Raw genomic sequence first — 20,855 nt, 5'->3', positions numbered from 1 at the left:
ATGTAACTCATGCCTGAACAAAGCCTATGATTTCATCCACTGATCAATACACAACCTTGCATTATGTGGGTTTCTGTTTAAGGACAGCTTATTTAATATATATTATTGAGTCCCTAACTCATGCCTGAACAAAGCTTATGTTAAATGCATGTATTAATATTTTCCCCAAAAGGCACAGCACAGCCTTCTTGTGCTTAGGAACTTTATACAGAACTTTAATACTTTAATACTTTGCTTGGGGGACATTTTAAAGAGCAAAATCATCAACAAAAAGCACAAAACATAGCACTAAATAGTGAAGACAAACTCTGTTTATAGTTTAAGAACTTAAAACAAGAAGGCCGAGCATCACCTTGTTAGATCTCAGCTGGGAAAATGGACACTAAGCAACTCAACTTTTTCGCTGCTTCTGGGCATGGTGCTTTTGGAGTAGAAGTAAATTTTAGTGAGTAAGTGAATTTGCAAATATAGAATCCCCAAGTAATAAAAATCAATTGTATTTTGAAAAGATTTTGAAAAGACAGACATATAAATTCTGACTCACAGAAAGGAGGAACTCACTCCAAAGAAACTAGGCAAAATTATGTTTTGTAAGTAAAAAATATGATAACTATTTTTTCCCTTGGCTTTATAAATATTAGTCATTTATGTTACTGTGTTTTACAGAACATTTTCAAATACTATATTATTATAGTCCTAGCTAAGTTGTGGCATCATTTTCTATGCAGGGCCAAATTTTCTTCATCTACTTCAACCAAAACAATTATCACAAGGGACTGAATGCACAAGCAGACATGAGAATCCAGTTGTCTTTTCATTAAGCCAGACATTAAAAAGATTTTTAATAATGCAATTCATCTAACTTTTTTGCTTTGGAAAATACTTTTCTTAAAAATATTAACATATAATTGGTTTATTTATTTATTTATTTTTTTGGGAGAGTCTCACTCTGTCACCCAGGCTGGAATGCAGTGGTGCAATCTTGGCTCACTGCAACCTCCACCTCCCGGGTTCAAGCGATTCTTGTGCCTCAGCCTCCTGAGTAGCTGGGATTACAGACATGTGCCACCACGCCCGGCTAATTTTGTATTTTTTAGTAGAGATGGGGTTTCACCAAGTTGGCCAGGCTGGTCTGGAACTCCTGACCTCAAGTGATCCACCCGCCTTGACCTCCCAAAGTGCTGGGATTATAGTCAAGAGCCACCACACCCAGCCGACTGGCTTATTTTTAAATTAGTGCTTTTCTAAAATTTCTCAATTGGATTTTTTTTTTTTTTAAAGACAAGTCTCACTCTGTTACCGAGGATGGAGTGCAGTGGCACAATCATAGCTCATTGCAGCCTGAAATTCCTGGGTTCAACTTATCCTCCCACCTCAGCCTCCCAAGTAGCTGGGACCAGCTACTTGGGTGCGCACCACCATGCCTCACTAATTTTTAAATTTTTGTAGAGATGGGGTTTCACTATGTTATCCAAGCTGGTCTTGAAATCCTGGGCTCAAGTCATCCTTCTGCCTTGGCCTCCCAAAGTCCTGGGATTACAGGTGTGAGCCACTGCACCCAGCCTGATTAACTTTTAATTAGGTATTTTTTCTCACAGACATGATACTGTAAGAATCCAGGCACAATACAAATAACCCCCACCACTCTAGTCTTTCTAAACAATAAATCTTAATGGCTCCCATATTATTTGCCGAATAGAGTTCAAGAATCAGACTGGCAATCAAAGCTCTCTACATTATGCCTATCCCTATCTCTCACAACACAAATCTTACCCAACAAAACCACAGGTAGGGTCCCCTAAGCATGTGACTCTGCTCTACTCTTCCCCTGGACGAAATGCACGTTTCTCACTTCTTGAACTCATCTAATCCCGCCCTTTCTCAAACTCCTGGATTAGTTGCGCCGCCCATATGCTCCCACAGTAGCCCACACAATTCCTTGGCAGAACAGTTCTCAAGAATATTGGCATAGACTGCTTTCATATCTTCACCCCTTCAACCCCAAACACGACAGGGAGCACTTAAATGCATGAACTGTCTCGTAGACGGGACTGCCTCCTCCACATCCTCTGAGCCTAGTGCCTGGAGACACTGGGGATGCTTACTAAACGAAACTTTCCCCCACCATACTCACTTGAATTCTGCTACCATTACTCTACGCTAATAATGCAATTACACTTTTCGATTCAATCTTGCTTTTATGACTCATTTATACCTTCCTCAGCACCTGCTTAATTCATAACAAATGACGAGTAATTTCTCTCTTTAAAGCTCTAAGAGAAGGAAACTGAAGGATAACCCTGAACATTACACTGTACCTACAAATACGTTCGGAATCTTTTGAGGTAAGTCTTCAAGTGACATAAAGCCGTGTGCATTGTGAAGCACACCCCAGATAAGCCACTTCCTCACTCTCACAGCACCCCGAAACTGTCCAAACTACGGTTCACAATCACTTTTCACTCCAGAATCACGAATACATCTCTTAAGACGCCTCGACTACAAGTCTCACGAAGGCCAGTTCCGCGTCCTGTTTAACATGTGCTCTCCCGCTTACCCACCGAGCCTGTCAGGATCAAGGAGCACATGCATTTGGGGTCATACTGTGACCTCCCAGCCAACTCCCTGGGATTGGCCTCGCCGCGGCAAGGGCGCCAGCGGACGCCGCGCTCACCTGCACCGCGAGGCCGAGACCCTCGTGCACAGCGTAGTTGAAGGACTCCACATGCGCCCGCGTCAGCTCCTGCAACGCTGCCTTTTGCTGTTCCCGCGGGATTCCATAAGAGGGGTCAGTCAAGTGCTTTAGGCTAGGCCCGCTGGGCAGGTTCCGCCACCGGCTGCCGGGATCCATGTGGCCACCTGCACACCGAACGCCAGTCTCTCTGTACACGCCGGAAGTAGTGGCCGGAGTCCCGTTTCCGCAGCCTGCTGGGAAATGTAGTTCCCTCTCGTTCCACCCGCCCTAGGCCCTGCGGTTTCGGTTTCTTGGGGTCGATGTAGAACCAAAAACGTCGAGTGAACGGGCCGATTAAGGCCATGTCCAGCCAGAGCGTGGCGGGCCCTCCCTTTCTCCCATATTCCGCCCCACTCATCTCCCTCCTCTGCGAAAGATGCCGCAGGTGGAAACCCGCTCCCCGCCCAGTTGAGCATGTGACCTCTTTGGCTCTCATTGGCTCAGTCAATTAGGATTGGAGGAGAGCGGTCTTCTCAGGTTCTCTTCTGTTTTCCTTAACCTGTTCCCAGTCCCATGCTGATGCCGACCTTGGGGAGTCATCCGGCCAAAGTCGTTGCTTCAACGAAAAAGCGGATGCCGGGCCCCGGGCTGACTCTCTACCCAACTCCTAACTCGCGAGGCTCACCCCTGGGAAGCCAAGGAGTGGTCGGGCCCCGCTAACCTCCTCGCATCTTCCGGACTGGAGTCCTGGGGGAGGCCTCGGGAGGGAGGTGGGAGAGGGGTCGGGCGGTACCGGATGGAGGGGATGGGGCAGCGCGGCGTCCAACTGGATTTACAGCCTCAGCTTCCGTTGCGTTCCTGTGAGCCCCTTACCTCCCCAGAATACTGATTAATCAGGGAATGCCTGCTGGTTTTTCAGCTTTATTGTGTGTGTGTTTAACAGCTATATTGCCTTATAACTGGCATACAATAAAACACACATTTAAAGTGTACGCGTTAAGTTTTGACCTATGTATACAACCATGCAGCCATCACCACAATTAGAACAGTGAATTAAACCACCACTACCCAGTATCCTCCTGCCCCTGATAGTCCCTCCTTACTGTCAACTTCCCCTTTCCTAGTTCAGCTGGTACTTTTCATTCCTATATCACTTTTTATAAAAAATTCGAGCAGGGAGTCTGTGTTGCACAGGCTGGTCTTGAACTTCCGGCCTCTAGTGATCCCCTCGCCTTGCCTCCCTAAATGCTGGGATTACAGGCATGAGCCACTGCGCGTGCCCGGCCAACTGAGTAGTTGTAGTTCTTTATACAGCCTATACTAGTCCTTGTCAGATATATGATTTGCAAATATTTTTCTCCCATTCTGTGGGTTTTTACTTTCTTGCTGGTGTCCTTTGAAGCAAAACGTTTTAATTTTGAAGTGTAGTTTTTTTCTTTTGTTGCCTGTGTTTTTATATCATATCTAAGACATCATTGTGTAATCCAAGGTCATGAGGATTTAAAAAAAAATTATGGGTACATAATTAGCATATTTATGAGGTATATGAGATGTTTTCATACAGGCATACAATGTAATAATCACAGGAGGGTAGATGGGGTTTTCATCACCTCAAGCATTCATCATTTGTTATGAACATTCCAATTGTACTTCCTCAGTTATTTTTAAAGGTACAACAAATTATTGCTGACTGCAGTCACCCTGTTGTGCTATCAAATACTAGATATTTTTCAATCATAGGGATTTTCACCTATATTTTCTACTAAGAGTTTTGTAGTTTCAACTCTTACATTTAAGTCTTTGACTCATTCTGAGCTAATTTTTGTATATGGTGTGAGAAAGGCATATCACTTTATTCCTTTGCATGTGGATATCCAGTTGTCCTAACACCATTTGTTAAAAAGACTATTCTTTCCCTCAACAAATTGTCTTGGCCTCCTTGTCGAAAATCAATTCACCATAGATGCAAGGGTTTATTTTTGACTCTCAGTTCTATTCTCTTGATCTGTATGTCTATCTACATTTATCTGTATGTCTGTCTACAAACTACACAGATTTGATTAATATAGCTTTGTAATAAATTTTGAAATCAGGAAGTGCACATCTTCCAACTTTGTTCTTCTTTCTCCAGATTTCTTTGATCCTTTGTATTTCAATATGGATTTTAGCGTCAGCTTAGCTTGTCAATTTCTTTCTCTCTTTTTTTTTTTTTTGTTTTTGTTTGTTTGTTCTTTTTTTAAGACAGAGTTTTGCTCTTGTTGCTGAGGTTGGAGTGCAGTGGCATGATCTTGGCTCACTGCAACCTCCACCTCCTGCCTCAGCCTCCCAAAAAGCTGAGATTACAGGCATGCACCACCATGCCTGGCTAATTTTGTATTTTTAGTAGAGACAGGGTTTTACCATGTTGGCCAAGCTGGTCTTGAATTCCTGACCTCAAGTAATCCACCTGCCTTGGCCACCCAAAGTGCTGGGATTACAAGTGTGAGCCACCACACCCGGCGGCCCACTTTGTCAATTTCTGCAAAGAAGGCTGAGATTCTTGACCAGGATTGTGTTCAATCTGTAGATCAATCTGGGGCCTATTTTCATCCTAACAATAATTATCTCCCAATCCATAAACATGGGATGTCTTTCCATTTATTTAGTTGTTCTTTAATTTCTTTCAGAGATGTTTTGTAGTATTTGGTGTAGAAATGAACTTTTGTTAAATTTATTCCTAAGTATTTCATTCTTTTTGGTGATATAAATGGAATTGTTTTCTTCACTTCAAATTGTTTGTAATATGTAGAAATACCATTGAGTTTTGTATATTGATCTTGTGTCTGGCAATCTTGCTAAACTCTTTAGTAGTTCTAACAGCGTTAGTGGATTTCTTAGGACTTTTTCTATATGGTATCTTGTCATCTGCAAAGAGAGATCATCATACTTCTCCCTTTCCAATCTGAATGATCATTCTTCTTTCCTTCCTTTTGTCTAATTGCTCTGTCTAGAACATTTAATACAATGTTGCAGTGACAAGAATAAATATACTTGTTTTGTGCCTGATACTGGGAAGAAAGCGCCCAACTGGAGCTTTCACATCACCATTAATGTGATGTAGGCTGTGGGTTTTTCCAAAGATGCTCTTTATCATGTTGAGGAAGTAATTTATTTCTAGTTTGTGGGGAGGCTTTTTCCAAGAGTGTTGTGTATTGCCAAACGCTTTTTCGGTGTATATTGAAATGATCATGTGCTTTTTGTCCTTTTTTTTCTATTAAAGTGGTGTATTATATTAAGTAAATTTTTTATGTTAAACAAACCTTGCATTCTTTCTTTTCCCCTTCTCAACGTTTATTTTAGAATCGGGGGTACATGGGCAAATTTGTTACAATGGTATATTGGGTGATGCAGAGGTCTGGGGTATGGTTGAAACTGTCACCCAGGTAGCGAGCACAGTATCCAATAGGTAGTTTTCAATCTTTGCTCCCCTCCTTCTCTCCCGGCTCTAGTACTCCCCAGTGTCTGCTGTTCCCATCCTTTTTTTTTTTTTTAAGACAGAGTCTCTGTCACCCAGGCTGGAGTGCAGTGGTGCAATCTCGGCTCACTGCAACCTCTGCCTTCCGGGTTCAAGTGATTCCCCTGCTTCAGCCTCCTGAGTAGCTGGGATTACAGGCGCCTGCCACCAGGCCTGGCTAATTTTTTGTATTTTTAGTAGAGATGGGGTTTCACCATATTAGCCAGGATGGTCTTGATCTCCTGACCTCATGATCTGCCCACCTCGGCCTGGCAAAGTGCTGGGACTACAGGCGTGAGCCACCGCGCCTGGCCTCTTCCCATCTTTATGTCCAAGTGTACCCAATGTTTAGCTCCCACTTTTTAATTTTTTTTGAGACAGGATCTTGCTCTGTCACCTAGGATAGAAAGCAGTTGTGCGATCTCTGCTCACTGCAACCTCCTCTTCTCAGGTTCAAGCGATTCTTGTGCCTCAGCCTTCAGAATAGCTGGGATTACAGGCATGCACCACCATGCCTGGCTAATTCTTGTATTTTTAATAGAGATGAGATTTAACCATGTTGCCCAGGCTGGACTCAAACTCCTGGCCTCATTTGATCTGCCCACCTTGGCCTCCTAAAAGTGCTGAGATTATAGGAGTGAGCCACCGTGCTCAGCCTAGCTTCCACTTATAAGAGAATATGCGTTATTCCAAACTTTGTAATCTTAGGATAAGTCCCACTTAGTCATAATGTATAATCCTTTTTCTATGTTGCTGGATTTGGTTTACTAGTATTTTGTTGAAGATTTGTTCCATTTGTATTCCCAAGAGGTTATTGGTCTGCTATTTGCTTTTCTTGTGACATCTTTGTCTGGTTTTGGTATCAGGGTATTAAGAGTGACCTCATAAAATTGAGGACACTCTTCTCAATTGAGGAGTATTTTCTTCTCTTCTATTTTTCAGGAGACTCTATGAAATATTGGTGTTAATTCCTTACCATCTGGCTTACAATCTGGTCCTGGGCTTTTCCCTGTGGGAAGAATTATTATTAGTCCAACCTCTCTACTTGTATATTTCTTCATTAATACAGAAATTAACAAAATTTGTTACTGATTTCTGATTTTATTCCAACATGGTCAGAGAACATATGTATTATAATTTCAATTCTCTTAAATTTACTGAGACTTGTTTTATGGCCTACCATGTGATTTACCCCAGAGAATGTTCCATATGCACTTGAGAAGGATGTGTATTTTGCTGCTGTTGGATGGAGTGCCTTGTAGATATTTGTCAAGTCTAGTTGGTTTATAGTGTTTTCTATTTTCTTGTTGATCTTCTGCCTAGTTGCTCTAGCTATTATTGAAATGGAGTTTTGAGGGTTCCGACTATTGTAGTTAAATTGTCTGTTTCTTCCTTCAATTCTCTAAGTTTTTATGTCATGTATCTTTAGGCTGTATTGCTAGGTACATATGTTTATAATTGTCATATTTTCCTAATGGACTAACCCTTTTATCAATATAAAATGTCCTTGACATACAAGCGGCCAAGAAACACATGAAAAAAATGTTCATCATCACTAATCATCAGAGAAATGCAAATCAAAACCACAACAAGATATCATCTCACAGTCAGAATAGCTATTATTAAAAAGTCAAAAAATAACAGATGTTGAAGAGGCTAAAGAAAAAAACAGAATGCTTATACACTGCTGGCAGGAATGTAAATTGGTTGAGCCACTGTGGAAAGAAGTTTGGAGATTTCTCAAAGAATTTAAAACAGAGCAGCTGGGCACGGTGGCTCATGCCTGTAATCCCAGCACTTTGGGAGGCTGAGGCAGGTGGATCACCTGAGGTCAGAAGTTCAAGACCAGCCTAGCCAACATGGTGAAACCCTGTCTCTGCTAAAAATACAAAAATTAGCTGGGCGTGGTGACACACGCCTGTAGTCCCAGCTACTTGGGAGGCCGAGGCAGGAGAATTGCTTAAACCCAGGAGGCGGAGGTTGCAGTGAGCATAGATCACGCCACCGCACTCCAGCCTGGGTGACAGGGAGAGACTCCACCAAAACAAACAAACAACAAACAGAGCTACCATTCAACGCAGCCTCCCATTACTGGGTATATATCCCAAGAAAACAATTCGTTCTACCAGAAAGACACATGCACCTGTATGTTTATCACAGTGCTATTCACAATAGCAAAGACATGGAATCAACCTAGGTGCCCATCAACAGTGGATTGGATAAAGAAAATATAGTACATATATGCCACAGAATACTATGCAGCTATAAAAAAGAATGAAATCATGTCCTTTGCAGTAACATGGATGCTGCTGGAGGCCATTATCCTAAGTGAAATAACACAGGAACAGAAAACCAAATATTGCACAGTCTCATAAGTGGGAGCCAAACATTAGATACACATGGACACAAAAATAGCAACAAGAGACACTAAAGACTACAAGAGGGAGAAGGGAGGGAGGGGAGCAAGGATTGGAAAGCTAACTATTGGGTACTATGCTTACTACTTGGGTAATGGGATCTGTACCCCAACCTCAGGACCCATATAACAAACTTGTACGTGTACCTCCAGAATCTAAAATAAAAGTTGGAACTATTAAAAAAAAAGTCCTTCTTTGTCTGTAGAAACAATTTTTTTCTTAAAGCCTATGTTGTCTGATATTAGTATAGCCACTCCAGTTCTCGAGTTACTGTTTGCATGGTATATCTTTTTCCATCATTTTACTTTCAACCTATTTGTTTTTGAATCTAAAGTGTGTTTTGCCAGGTGCATTGGCTGATGCCTGTAATCCCAGCTACTTAGGGGAGACTGAGGCAGGAGGATTGCCTGAGGCCAGGAGTTCAAGACCAGCTTGGGAAACACAGTACGACCCTATCTTTAAAAAAAAAAAAAAAAATTTTTTTTTTTTTGGAGAGATATCTGCACCCTCATGTTTACCGCAGCCTTGTTTGCAATAGCCAAAATTTGGAAGCGACCTAAGTGTCCATCAGCAGATGAATGGATCAAGAAAATATATTGCTTATACACAATGGAGTACTGTTCAGCCATAAAGGGTGAGATCCTGTCACTTCCAACAACATGGATGGAACTGGAGATCGTTATGTGAAGTGAAATTAGCCAGGCAAGTTTTGAAGTAAGCCAGGCCCTATCTCTAAAAAAATTGTTTTAAATTAGCCAAGTACGGTGGCAGGTGCCTATAGTTCCAGCTACTTAGGTGGCTAAGGTGGGAAGATTGCTTGAAACCAGAAGTTTGAGGCTGCAGTGAGCTATCATTACACCACTAGACTCCAACCTAGGCAACAGAGCAAGACTCTGTCTCTAAATAATAAAAATAAAAATAAAATGAAGTGTGTTTTTTGCAGATAGCATATAGTTGGATCACGATTTTTAAAAAAATCAATTTGCCAATCTCTACCTTCTGATTGGAGTATTTAATTCATTTGCATTTAATGAAATTACTGATAAGGCAGGATTTATCTACCATTTTACTGTTGGTTTCCTATGCCTCTTGCCTTTTTTTTTTCTCCTCTATTTTTCATTACTTCCTTCTCTTTTCTTATATATTTTCTAGTGTAACATTTCCGTTTCCTTGTCATTTTTTACTATATATTTAAAATTATTTTCTTAGTGGCTGGTGTATTTTGAGGTGGACTCTTTGAGTCTTTCCTACTTAGAGTTTGTTGAGCTTCTTGGATTCCCTTTAATGTTTTTCCTCAAAGTGGGAAAGGTTTTGGCCACTATTTCTTCCAATATATTTTTTATCCCCTTCCCTCTCTCTCACTTATCTATTCTAGGACTCCTATTATGTGTATGTTGGTATGTTTGATGGCGTCTGACGGGTGTCTGAAGCACTGATCATTTTTCTTTGCTGTTTTTTTTTTTTTATTCTGTTCCTCAGACTGGATAATCTCAAATGACTTCTAATTCACCGATTCCTTCTTTTACCAGTTCAAACATTTTTTAAACTTCTCAAGTAAATCTTTCATTTGCATTTTTGTACTTTGCAACTCTAAAATTTCTACTTGGTTCTATTTTATAAACTTTCTTTCCTTTTTTATTTCTTTTTCTTTCTTCTCTCTCAATCTTTCTCTTTTTTCTTTCCCTCCCTCCCTTGTTTCCCTCCCTCCCTTGTTTCCCTCCCTCCCTCCCTCCTTCTTTCTACCTGCCTTTCTTTCCTTTCTCTTTCTTCCTCTCTCTCTCTCTTTCTCCCCTTCCTACCTTCCCTCCCTCCCTCTCTCCCTCCTTCTGCCTCTGTCTTCTCTGCTTGTGCAGACACTTAAGGTCAGACAAAAGAAAGAGCTGGGGAATTCTCAGGTCTCTTCTGGGCATGCACACAGCCCTACACATGTGTGTGGCCTTCTGCATTCTTAGGAATAGGTCGAAGCTTTTCAAAATGTCCTATAGACATCTCATTCCCAGCTTTTCCTTCTAAGTCTTTTGGTCAGTTTGTTTGTTCCAACTGTTACAACCACCTTAGGAAGTTGAGATGTTCAACAATTGCTGTTGATTTTTTTTTGACAAATGCACCCAGGGAAAAGGTTGTTCACACTGGGTAACCTCTTAGTCACATCAAACAAAGACAAGACCTAGGAGTGGGGACTTACATGGAACTACCAAAAAGGCCAAATGGCAATTCTCTGGTAATGAAGCTTTGGAGGAGCTCCAATCCCCCTTCTGAGCCCTACAGTGGCTGCTTGGCTGCTGGATGTCAGCATGATTGTGCGGCCGAGGCTGTTGTGGAGCTGGGGAAAGGGGGAGTGGGAATAGGGTACATTAAAATGTCAGAAAGCTTGCTCTTCTTACCCAGATGCAACTTTTTTTTTTTTTTTTTTAGACGGAGTCTCGTTCTGTCACCCAGGCTGGAGTGCAGTGGCGTGATCTCAGCTCACTGCAAGCTCTGCCTCCCGGGTTCATGCCATTCTCCTGCCTCAGCCTCCTGAGTAGCTAGGACTACAGGTGTCCGCCACCACGCCCAGCTAATTTTTTGTATTTTTAGTAGAGATGGGGTTTCACTGTGTTAGCCAGTATCGTCTCGATCTCCTGACCTTGTGATCCGCCCGCCTTGACCTCCCAAAGTGCTGGGATTACAGGCCTTTTCTTGAATAAATGGATTGCTGCAAGCCTCTGGTTAATGTCTAGACAGTTTTGCTAGTGTTCTCATTGCTTTTATGGAAGAGAGGGTTTTCAGAGGTTCTTACTCTATTATGCCCACTGATGTACTCTCATAATTTTTGAAAGGAATTATGCTTGCAACAATCTTCAATTTCTGCTACTATATTGCATTGGACAGGGATTCATTTTCCTTTGCCTTTAGGGACTGCTATGGCTTGAATGTGTTCCCCAAAGTAAATGTGTTGGAAACTTAATCTCTACTGCAATAGTGTTGAGAGGTGGGATCTGTAAGAGGTTAGGTCATGAGAGCTCTACCCTCATGAATAAATTAATGATGTTATCCCAGGAGCGGGTTAGTTATCACAGGAATGGGTTGCTAGTTAAAGGGTGAGTTAGACTCCCTTCCTTTCTTGCCATGTGATGCCTTCTGCCATGCTATGAGGCAGCAAGAAGGCCCTCACCAGATATAGCCCTTGATATTGGACTTCTCATCCTTCAGAACTGTGAGCCGAATATACTCCTCTGTAACATTCTGTTATGGCAATACAAAATAGACTAAGATATGGAGGGATGCTTTGGGGAAAACTCTTTTCAAATATGGGCTATGGGAGAACTTAAGGTTAAGGAGGAGGTGTAGTTACTGACAGCAAGCAGGACCAGTCTTTAAGAGAGGTCCTCCAAAGGCTTTGGACCTGTCCACTCTCATGCTCCTAAGTAGCTGCCTGCCTGGGTCCACATATGCTTGCGCCCTGCACCGTGCCCATGCAGTCTCTGCTGAGTCCACTCGGAATGTGTCATGCTGTATGTGAAACCTGTTTGGAGTGGGGTGCCTACACCAGGGCTTCTGGCGTGGAAACCTGCTCTGTGCCAGAGATATATTTATGAAGTGGAAGCAGCCACAGAAGGCAGGCCAGCCATGCAAAGGAAAGATGTCAAAAGCATTCAGCCTTATTGCACAAGAAGTTACAAGTTATTAACAATTTGCATTAATGAAACTCTTTCTATCCACAAGACTAAGCACCTGAGGTGTGTCAGGTTTATAGGTATTTAAAAACCTGGCCTTGGTGAAATGCTTTGCAAGCACTCGATACACAAGACACATAAGAAACAATGTGCTGGGACTTTGTCAGCTGAAAGTCTCAGTGCTTCACTGAGCAGCTCATCAGTTTTGAAGGACAATCTGTTGGTTTATGTATCAGGTAACATCCTGGGGTCAGCAAATTACTGCCACATCTGGCCTGCTTTTATATGGCCTATGAGCTAAGAATAGTTTTTGTATTTTTTAAGAGTTGGAGAAAAAAACGAAAAGTATGCAACAAAGGCCCTACATGGTTTGCAAAGCCTAGCAGATTTATTATCCGGCCTTTTACAGAAAGTCTGTCTACCCCTGAGTAACGGCATCATCGATTTATATTTACTTCATTATTTATTTTCTTTTGAGGCAGGGTCTCGCTCTGTTGCTCAGGCTAGAGTACAGTGGTGTGAACATGGTTCACACCTGCAGCCTCACACCTCAGCCTCAAGCGATCCTCCCACCTCAGCCACCACCATGTGCCACCACGCCCGGCTAATTATATGGTGAATTTAAATGACCAGTGATATCCTAGGAAAGTCAATACCTACAACAAGAACCAAAGAGCACAAAAACACTTGAAATATCATTACTTTACTTTAGTGTTCCAGGCATTTTAAATATTCATACAATTGCCTTATTTCAGCAGTCATTTCCTCTCCAGTACAGATTTTGTGTCCAGAACCAGAGCCAGGTACGTCACTGAATTTTCTCTACAGCACCCACAAGCTACACGGGACCTACTCCGGCGCCCATGTCTTTGCTAGTAGAGCCTCTCACCACACTTGCAAGAGGGCTGGACCTCCCCTTGCTTGATGTAGCCTCCACTGTGAATGAAAACACACTTTGTAGCTTTGATTCCAGTACATTTCCAGCACTCCCAGGTGTTCCATGTATGTGGCAATCATCCCACAGAGCTAGTGACACATCATGTCAGCTGGTACCTATGTCAGCACCTGCTCCACTATATCATACAGATGCCGAGGCACTTAAATGTTCTTGGTAAAATGGAGTTCATAATTGCCATAGGAGTTGAGTTTTGGGGAAAGGGACTTTCTCTCAATAATTAATACCCTTAATACATATTTAGCAGATTTATAATTTCATGTCTGTTTACATTTGTTGTCAAAGCTTCATAAACTATTTACGTAAATGAAAGCATGTTTGAGTTTCCAAATGCCGCTATGACAAGCAAACAGAGAAACTGCTTAGAGAACACCTGCTTGTGCCATAAATACATATGGCAACATCTGGTCATTCTTAAAGAAATGCTTGTGTTTCCAAAAAGAATTTTTTTTTTAAGTCATAAGCCTTATGCAATTCTTCCAAGGTAATAATGTGTTTGTCCTTCCTTCTCAAGCGTGGTTCAAGGCATCTCAAGGCATATTGCTGTCTGAGGTTCTGATTTAACTGGCCAGCGGGAGAGGGGAAGAATGGGCACTAACATTTTTTAAAAGCTTCACAGTCATTCCAGCATGTAGTCAGTGTTGAGAACCTTGGTACTAAAGGCTCTTGTGTCTTCCTACTGTCACTTGTCCTCACCAAAAGCCCTTGAGGTAGTCCCTGGGTCAGGCAATGATCTCTTTCATAGGCTAAGAAACTAAGGCACAGAGAGGTTAACAGGCTCCTCTGATACTGTGCAGTCAAATGACAGAACCATGATTGCAACTGACATTTTCAAATAAACCATGACTCCTCCCCCAGCAACGGGCAGCACTTACCTGGACCAAAAGTATGAAGCCTGACTGGGAGCCAGGCATGACCTTCTGTGTCAAAGACATCATGGTAGGGAAAGGAACAGTTCTGAACCAATCATTCCACATGAACAGAAATAAATACATAAAGCCAGGCTTGGTGGTGTGCACCTGTAGTCTCAGCTACTCAGGAGGCTGAGATGGGAGGATCGCTCAAGCCAGAAATTCGAGGCTGCAGTGTGCTATGATTACAACTGCAAATAGCCACTGCAATCCAGCCTGGGCAACATAGTGAGACCACGTCTCTGTAAAATTTTATTTTAAATTTATTTTAAATTTATTTAAATTTATTTAAAATTTAAAATCAAATTTTAAAAATTTAAAAAATATTTTAAAAAAGGAAATAAGTGCCTAAGATACTTACTGGAAGCCACATGAGGAATGAGGCATAACTTTTTCTTTTCTTAAAAGTCTTACTTCCCTCTTATATATGCCATTGAGTCAGGTTTCTCAGAAAATCCATCAAGATTCACAGACTTCCTGACATCTGAATTCTTAGCTCTGTTACTGTGAGGGCTAGAAAACTCGTGAATGTCTCTATAATTTGGGTCCAAAAGATAATTACAAACCTGTGTTAGCATGTGACAGCAACACAAAAATGCCCATGCTTTCCCTGTCACCCGCCCACCTAGACTTGCCAGGGACCCAGAACCCTACACGTTCTAACTGGGTATACATCTTCCCAGGATCCGATCAGATCTCATTCCCTTCTCAGAATTTTCCAAACACCAACCCATCGGCTGCGTTGGGCCTCAAGGATTAACAACTACAACTGACTGTTTTATTTTGCTCTACAGGCAAACTTTTAAATCTGTACTCTGGGTAACCCCCAGGACGTTTATTTTGTAATTCCAAATTTCCATGAGAGCCAATTCACCTGGGACCTTCTCCACTTCACCCCAAGGTAACACCCTCATATCCTATCAACTATTGCTGTACCTAAGAAATAATTTCTACCATTATTGCCTTTTTCATTGTAAGTTCTCACATCTCATCATGTTCAAGGAGGCATTGATTTTCTCCTCTTTTGTAAAAGTCTCACCTGACTGCAGAAATGTTTTCTTGAGACAAGTAGAAACGAGGAATGGAGCACACATAGGCATGAAGAAAGAACATAGCACTTTCTGATGGGGAGGGCAGTTTTCAATGGGTTGCTGTGATTTCCAGGACACTCTAGGAAGGGCCTGTTTACTCAGCTTACACTGAACACAAATGACATCTTGTTCTCCCTACTGCTAGTGATGTGGTCCCCTGAAAAGCCTATAAAGTATTAGTTAATCCAGTAAGTGGAAGCCACTTCTAACAGTACACATTTGCTGAGATTTACAAGACACTGTGTGGAGCTGAAACCACTTCTTTCCCATTTTAGAAGACTTTCCCATTCAGGCAGGATATATACTCTCCTAATACCTACAGGCACAGGAACTCGAATCCTTCCTGGAAGGAAACCTGTCCCTCTAGCTACTGCAGAAAGTGCTTGGGGGCATAAAAAGAACAAAAAGGGGGAAAGCAACCTTTGTCTTGGGAAGGGCCACTTGGGGAGTGGAATTTTACTGACTCCTGATCCTCAAAGAGGTTTTTACAAACGTTTATAAAAAAAGTCAAAAAAATAAGGGAACTAAGCAAAACTGCATTTAGAATTTTGGTTAAAGCAAAGAAAATTGAGAAAATTGAATCATCATATTTTCAAAGACCTACCATATTCAACCTATTAAGTAAAGCAATATATCATGTTTTTTCTCTCTCATGCTTATTTGATGCTTACAGGTTCAGGGCAGACTTGCCATTTTGTTTCTAAAACATGCAGAGAGCAGACTTAGAGCAGCATATGCTGTTTTGGGGCCCAACCCGCACAAACCCTGACAGGTGACTGACCAAACACCATCAGGAAGGTGGTGAGGGAAACCACCTTCGCCAAAAGGCCAGTGCACAGCACAAAACTAAGGACTGTTGGTGCATGCCTGTACAGAGCTTAGTGTGGCAGAGTGTTACTGAAGGGATGGGCGGGGAACACACAGGCAACCTCCAATATGCTCTGACGTCCAATCCATAGTCCAGAGCAGTGGGGCTGCAGCCGGGCATGGAGCTAAGGCACTAGGGCTGCAGTGGGTGGGAGGCACCGACCAGAGGTCCCAGTGCCCTGCCGTTCCCGGGGAGAGGGGAAGGAGCTCTGCTCACAAAGCTGCCTTTGTTTACCAAAGTTATTTTCAAAAGTCTCAACAGCATTGCTGAGAGCTCCACCTGGGAAGCTCCCTGAGCAGCCCTCTCTTTGGGAGCTGCCTCCTCTGCTCACGTGCCTTCTTCCATCTCATCTTTGCGAGTTGCCTTTCTTTCCCCTGCTGTGGGGTGGATAAAGAGCAATCCAGTCATTTCACCGTTCCCTGGAGCAGGACCCCGTGCTTTTTCCAAGGCAGCAGGGAGCGCCCCTCCATCACAGCTTGATGAAGGCAGCTGGCTGGGTCTGAGGTTGCTCCACATCTGGGGGTGGGAAGACACTGGAAATGGCTATGTCCACGATGCCCTGGCACAGTTCTGCATAGAGCTTCCTGAAATGTGTTTTAAAAAATATCATTGAGGATGTTCATCAAAGTACAAGCAAAAAAAATAGATGTTTTTTGTTTTTGAGACAGGGTTTTGCTCTGTCTCCCAAGTTGGCGTGCAGTGGTGCGATCATGGTACGTACACTGCAGCCTCAAATTCCTGGGCTCAAGGGATCCTCCCACCTTAGCCTCCCAAGTGGCTGGCACTATAGGTGTGCCCCACCATGCCCAGCTAATTTTTAAATTTTTTGTAGAGACAGGGTCTTGCTATGTTGCCCATGCTGCTCTTGAAGCCCTGAGCTCAAGCAACCCTCTCACCTCGGCCTCCCAAAGTGCTGAGATTACAGGCGTGAGCCACCGTGCCTGGCAGTTTTTCTTGTTTTTGTTTTTTACCAAGATCTGCCCTAGAAATTCTATTTCATGACCACATTTCTAAAACTGGTCGCCAGAGAGAACGGTCGGGTCACCCACAAAGGGAAGCCCATCAGACGGACAGCGGATCTCTCGGCAGAAACCCTACAAGCCAGAAGAGAGTAGGGGTCAACATTCTTAAAGAAAAGAATTTGCATTGTTCCATTCCCATCTATGAGTGAGAACATGCGGTGTTTGGTTTTTTGTCCTTGTGACAGTTTACTGAGAATGATGATTTCCAAATTCATCCATGTCCCACACATGGACACGGGAAGGGGAACATCACACTCTGGGAACTGTTGTGGGGTGGGGGGAGGGGGGAGGGATAGCATTAGGAGATATACCTAATGTAAATGACGAGTTAATGGGTGCAGCACACAAGCCTGGCACATGTATACATATGTAACTAACCTGCACGTTGTGCACATGTACCCTAAAACTTAAAGTATAATAATAAAAAAAAAAAAAGAAAAGATTTTTCAACCTAGAATTTCATATCCAGCTGAACTAAGCTTCAAAAGTGAAGGAGAAATAAAATCCTTTACAGACAAGCAAATGCTAAGAAATTCTGTCACCACCAGGCCTGCCTTACAAGAGCTCCTGAAGGAAGCACTAAACATGGAAAGAAACAACCGGTACCAGCCACTGCAAAAACATGCCAAACTGTAAAGACCATCGATGCTAGGAAGAAACTGCATCAACTAACGGGCAAAATAACCAGCTAACATCATAATGACAGGATCAAATTCACATATAACAATATTAACCTTAAGTGTAAATGGGCTAAATGCCCCAATTAAAAGACACAGACTGGCAAATTGGATAAACAGTCAAGACCCATCAGTGTGCTCTATTCAGGAGACCCATCTCACGTGCAGAGACACACATAGGCTCAAAATAAAGGGATGGAGGAAGATCTACCAAGCAAATGGAAAACAAAAAAAGCAGGGGTTGCAATCCTAGTCTCTGATAAACAGACTTTAAATCAACAAGAATCAAAAGAGACAAAGAAGGCCATTACATAATGATAAAGGGATCAATTCAACAAGAAGAGCTAACTATCCTAAATATATATGCACCCAATACAGGAGCACCCAGATTCATAAAGCAAGTCCTTAGAGACTTACAAAGAGACTTAGACTCCTACACAATAATAATGGGAGACTTTAACACCCCACTGTCAACATTAGACAGATCAATGAGACAAAAAATTAACAAAGATATCCAGGAATTGAACCCAGCTCTGCACCAAGCAGACCTAATAGACATCTACAGAACTCTCCACCCCAAATCAACAGAATATACATTCTTCTCAGCACCACATATCGCACTTATTCCAAAATTGACCACATAGTTGGAAGTAAAGCACTCCTCAGCAAATGTAAAAGAACAGAAATTATAACAAACTGTCTCCCAGACCACAGTGTAATCAAACTAGAAATCAGGATTAAGAAACTCACTCAAAACCGCTCAACTACATGGAAACTGAACAACCTGCTCCTGAATGACTACTGGGTACATAACGAAATGAAGGCAGAAATAAAGATGTTCTTTGAAACCAACGAGAACAAAGACACAACATACCAGAACCTCTGGGACACATTTAAAGCAGTGTGTAGACAGAAATTTATAGCACTAAATGCCCACAAGAGAAAGCAGGAAAGATCTAAAATTGACACCCTAACACCACAATTAAAAGAACTAGAGAAGCAAGAGCAAACACATTTAAAAGCTAGCAGAAGGCAAGAAATAACTAAGATCAGAGCAGAACTGAAGGAAATAGAGACACAAAAAACCCTTCAAAAAATCAATGAATCCAGGAGCTGGTATTTTGAAAAGATCAACAAAATTGATAGACCACTAGCAAGACTAATAAAGAAGAAAATAGAGAAGAATCAAATAGACGCAATAAAAAATGATAAAGGGGTTATCACCACTGATCCCACAGAAATAGAAACTACCATCAGAGAATACTATAAACACCTCTACACAAATAAACTAGAAAATCTAGAAGAAATGGATAAATTCCTGGACACATACACCCTCCCAAGACTAAACAAGGAAGAAGTTGAATCCCTGAATAGACCAATAACTGGCTCTGAAATTGAGGCAATAATTAATAGCCTACCAACCAAAAAAAGTCCAGGACCAGATGGATTCACAGCCGAATTCTACCAGAGGTACAAAGAGCAGCTGGTACCATTCCTTCTGAAACTATTCCAATCAATAGAAAAAGAGGGACTCCTCCCTAACTCATTTTATGAGGCCAGCATCATCCTGACACCAAAGCCTGGCAGAGGCACAACAAAAAAAGAGAATTTTAGACCAATATTCCTGATGAACATCGATGCAAAAATCCTCAATAAAATACTGGCAAACTAAATCCAGCAGCACATCAAAAAGCTTATCCACCATGATCAAGTGGGCTTCATCCCTGGGATGCAAGGCTGGTTCAACATATGCAAATCAATAAACGTAATCCTTCATACAAACAGAACCAAAGACAAAAAACACATGATTATCTCAATAGATGCAGAAAAGGCCTTTGACAAAATTCAACAACGCTTCATGCTAAAAACTCTCAATAAATTAGGTATTGATGGGACATGTCTCAAAATAATAAGTGCTATTTATGACAAACCCACAGCCAATATCATACTGAATGGGCAAAAACTGGAAGCATTCCCTTTGAAAACTGGCACAAGACAGGGATGCCCTCTCTCACCACTCCTATTCAACATAGTGTTGGAAGTTCTGGCCAGGGCAATCAGGCAGGAGAAAGAAATAAAGGGTATTCAATTAGGAAAAGAGGAAGTCAAATTGTCCCTGTTTGCAGATGACATGATTGTATATTTAGAAAACCCCATCGTCTCAGCCAAAAATCTCCTTAAGCTGATAAGCAACTTCAGCAAAGTCTCAGGATACAAAATCGATGTGCAAAAATCACAAGCATTCCTATACACCAACAACAGACAAACACAGAGCCAAATCATGAGTGAACTCCCATTCATAATTGCTTCAAAGAGAATAAAATACCTAGGAATCCAACTTTCAAGGGACGTAAAGGACCTCTTCAAGGAGAACTACAAACCACTGCTCAACGAAATAAAAGGACACAAACAAACGGAAGACCATTCCATGCTCATGGATAGGAAGAATCAATGTTGTGAAAATGGCCATACTGCCCAAGGTAATTTATAGATTCAATGCCTTCCCCATCAAGCTACCAATGACTTTCTTCACAGAATTGGAAAAAACTACTTTAAAGTTCATATGGAACCAAAAAAGAGCCCACATTGCCAAGACAATCCTAAGCCAAAAGAACAAAGCTGGAGGCATCACGTTACCTGACTTCAAACTATACTACAAGGCTACAGTAACCAAAACAGCATGGTACTGGTACCAAAACAGAGATGTAGACCAATGGAACAGAACAGAGCCCTCAGAAATAGTGCCACACATCTACAACCATCTGATCTTTCACAAACCTGATAAAAACAAGAAATGGGGAAAGGATTCCCTATTTAATAAATGGTGCTGGGAAAACTGGCTAGCCATATGTAGAAAGCTGAAACTGGATCCCTTCCTTACACCTTATACAAAAATTAATTCAAGATGGATTAATGACTTAAATGTTAGATCTAAAACCATAAAAACCCTAGAAGAAAACCTAGGCAATATCATTCAGGACATAGGCATGGGCAAGGACTTCATGTCTAAAACACCAAAAGCAATGGCAACAAAAGCCAAAATTGACAAATGGGATCTAATTAAACTAAAGAGCTTCTGCACAGCAAAAGA

General features: G+C 41.9%; 2 protein-coding genes across 2 annotated transcripts in view; both read right to left on the bottom strand.

Annotated features, from left to right (window-relative positions):
- Positions 1–3,417, bottom strand: part of POLR1B (RNA polymerase I subunit B) — a 34,556-nt gene extending 31,139 nt beyond the window's left edge. The window contains exon 1 of the mRNA XM_054472148.2: positions 2,675–3,417. Within this exon, the coding sequence (XP_054328123.1) occupies positions 2,675–2,851 (177 nt within the window). The 5' untranslated portion in view covers positions 2,852–3,417. The remainder of the gene's footprint in view (positions 1–2,674) is intronic.
- Positions 3,418–12,927: 9,510 nt separating this feature from the next.
- Positions 12,928–20,855, bottom strand: part of TTL (tubulin tyrosine ligase) — a 71,097-nt gene continuing 63,169 nt past the window's right edge. The window contains exon 8 of the mRNA XM_054472160.2: positions 12,928–16,649. Coding sequence (XP_054328135.1) covers positions 16,535–16,649 — 115 coding nt within the window. The 3' untranslated portion in view covers positions 12,928–16,534. The remainder of the gene's footprint in view (positions 16,650–20,855) is intronic.

Source organism: Pongo pygmaeus, chromosome 12 (assembly GCF_028885625.2).
Source record: "Pongo pygmaeus isolate AG05252 chromosome 12, NHGRI_mPonPyg2-v2.0_pri, whole genome shotgun sequence".
NCBI lineage: Eukaryota > Metazoa > Chordata > Mammalia > Primates > Hominidae > Pongo > Pongo pygmaeus.
The sequence above is the reverse complement of the archived record's forward strand: the minus strand, read 5'-3'. Positions and strand labels throughout refer to the sequence as shown.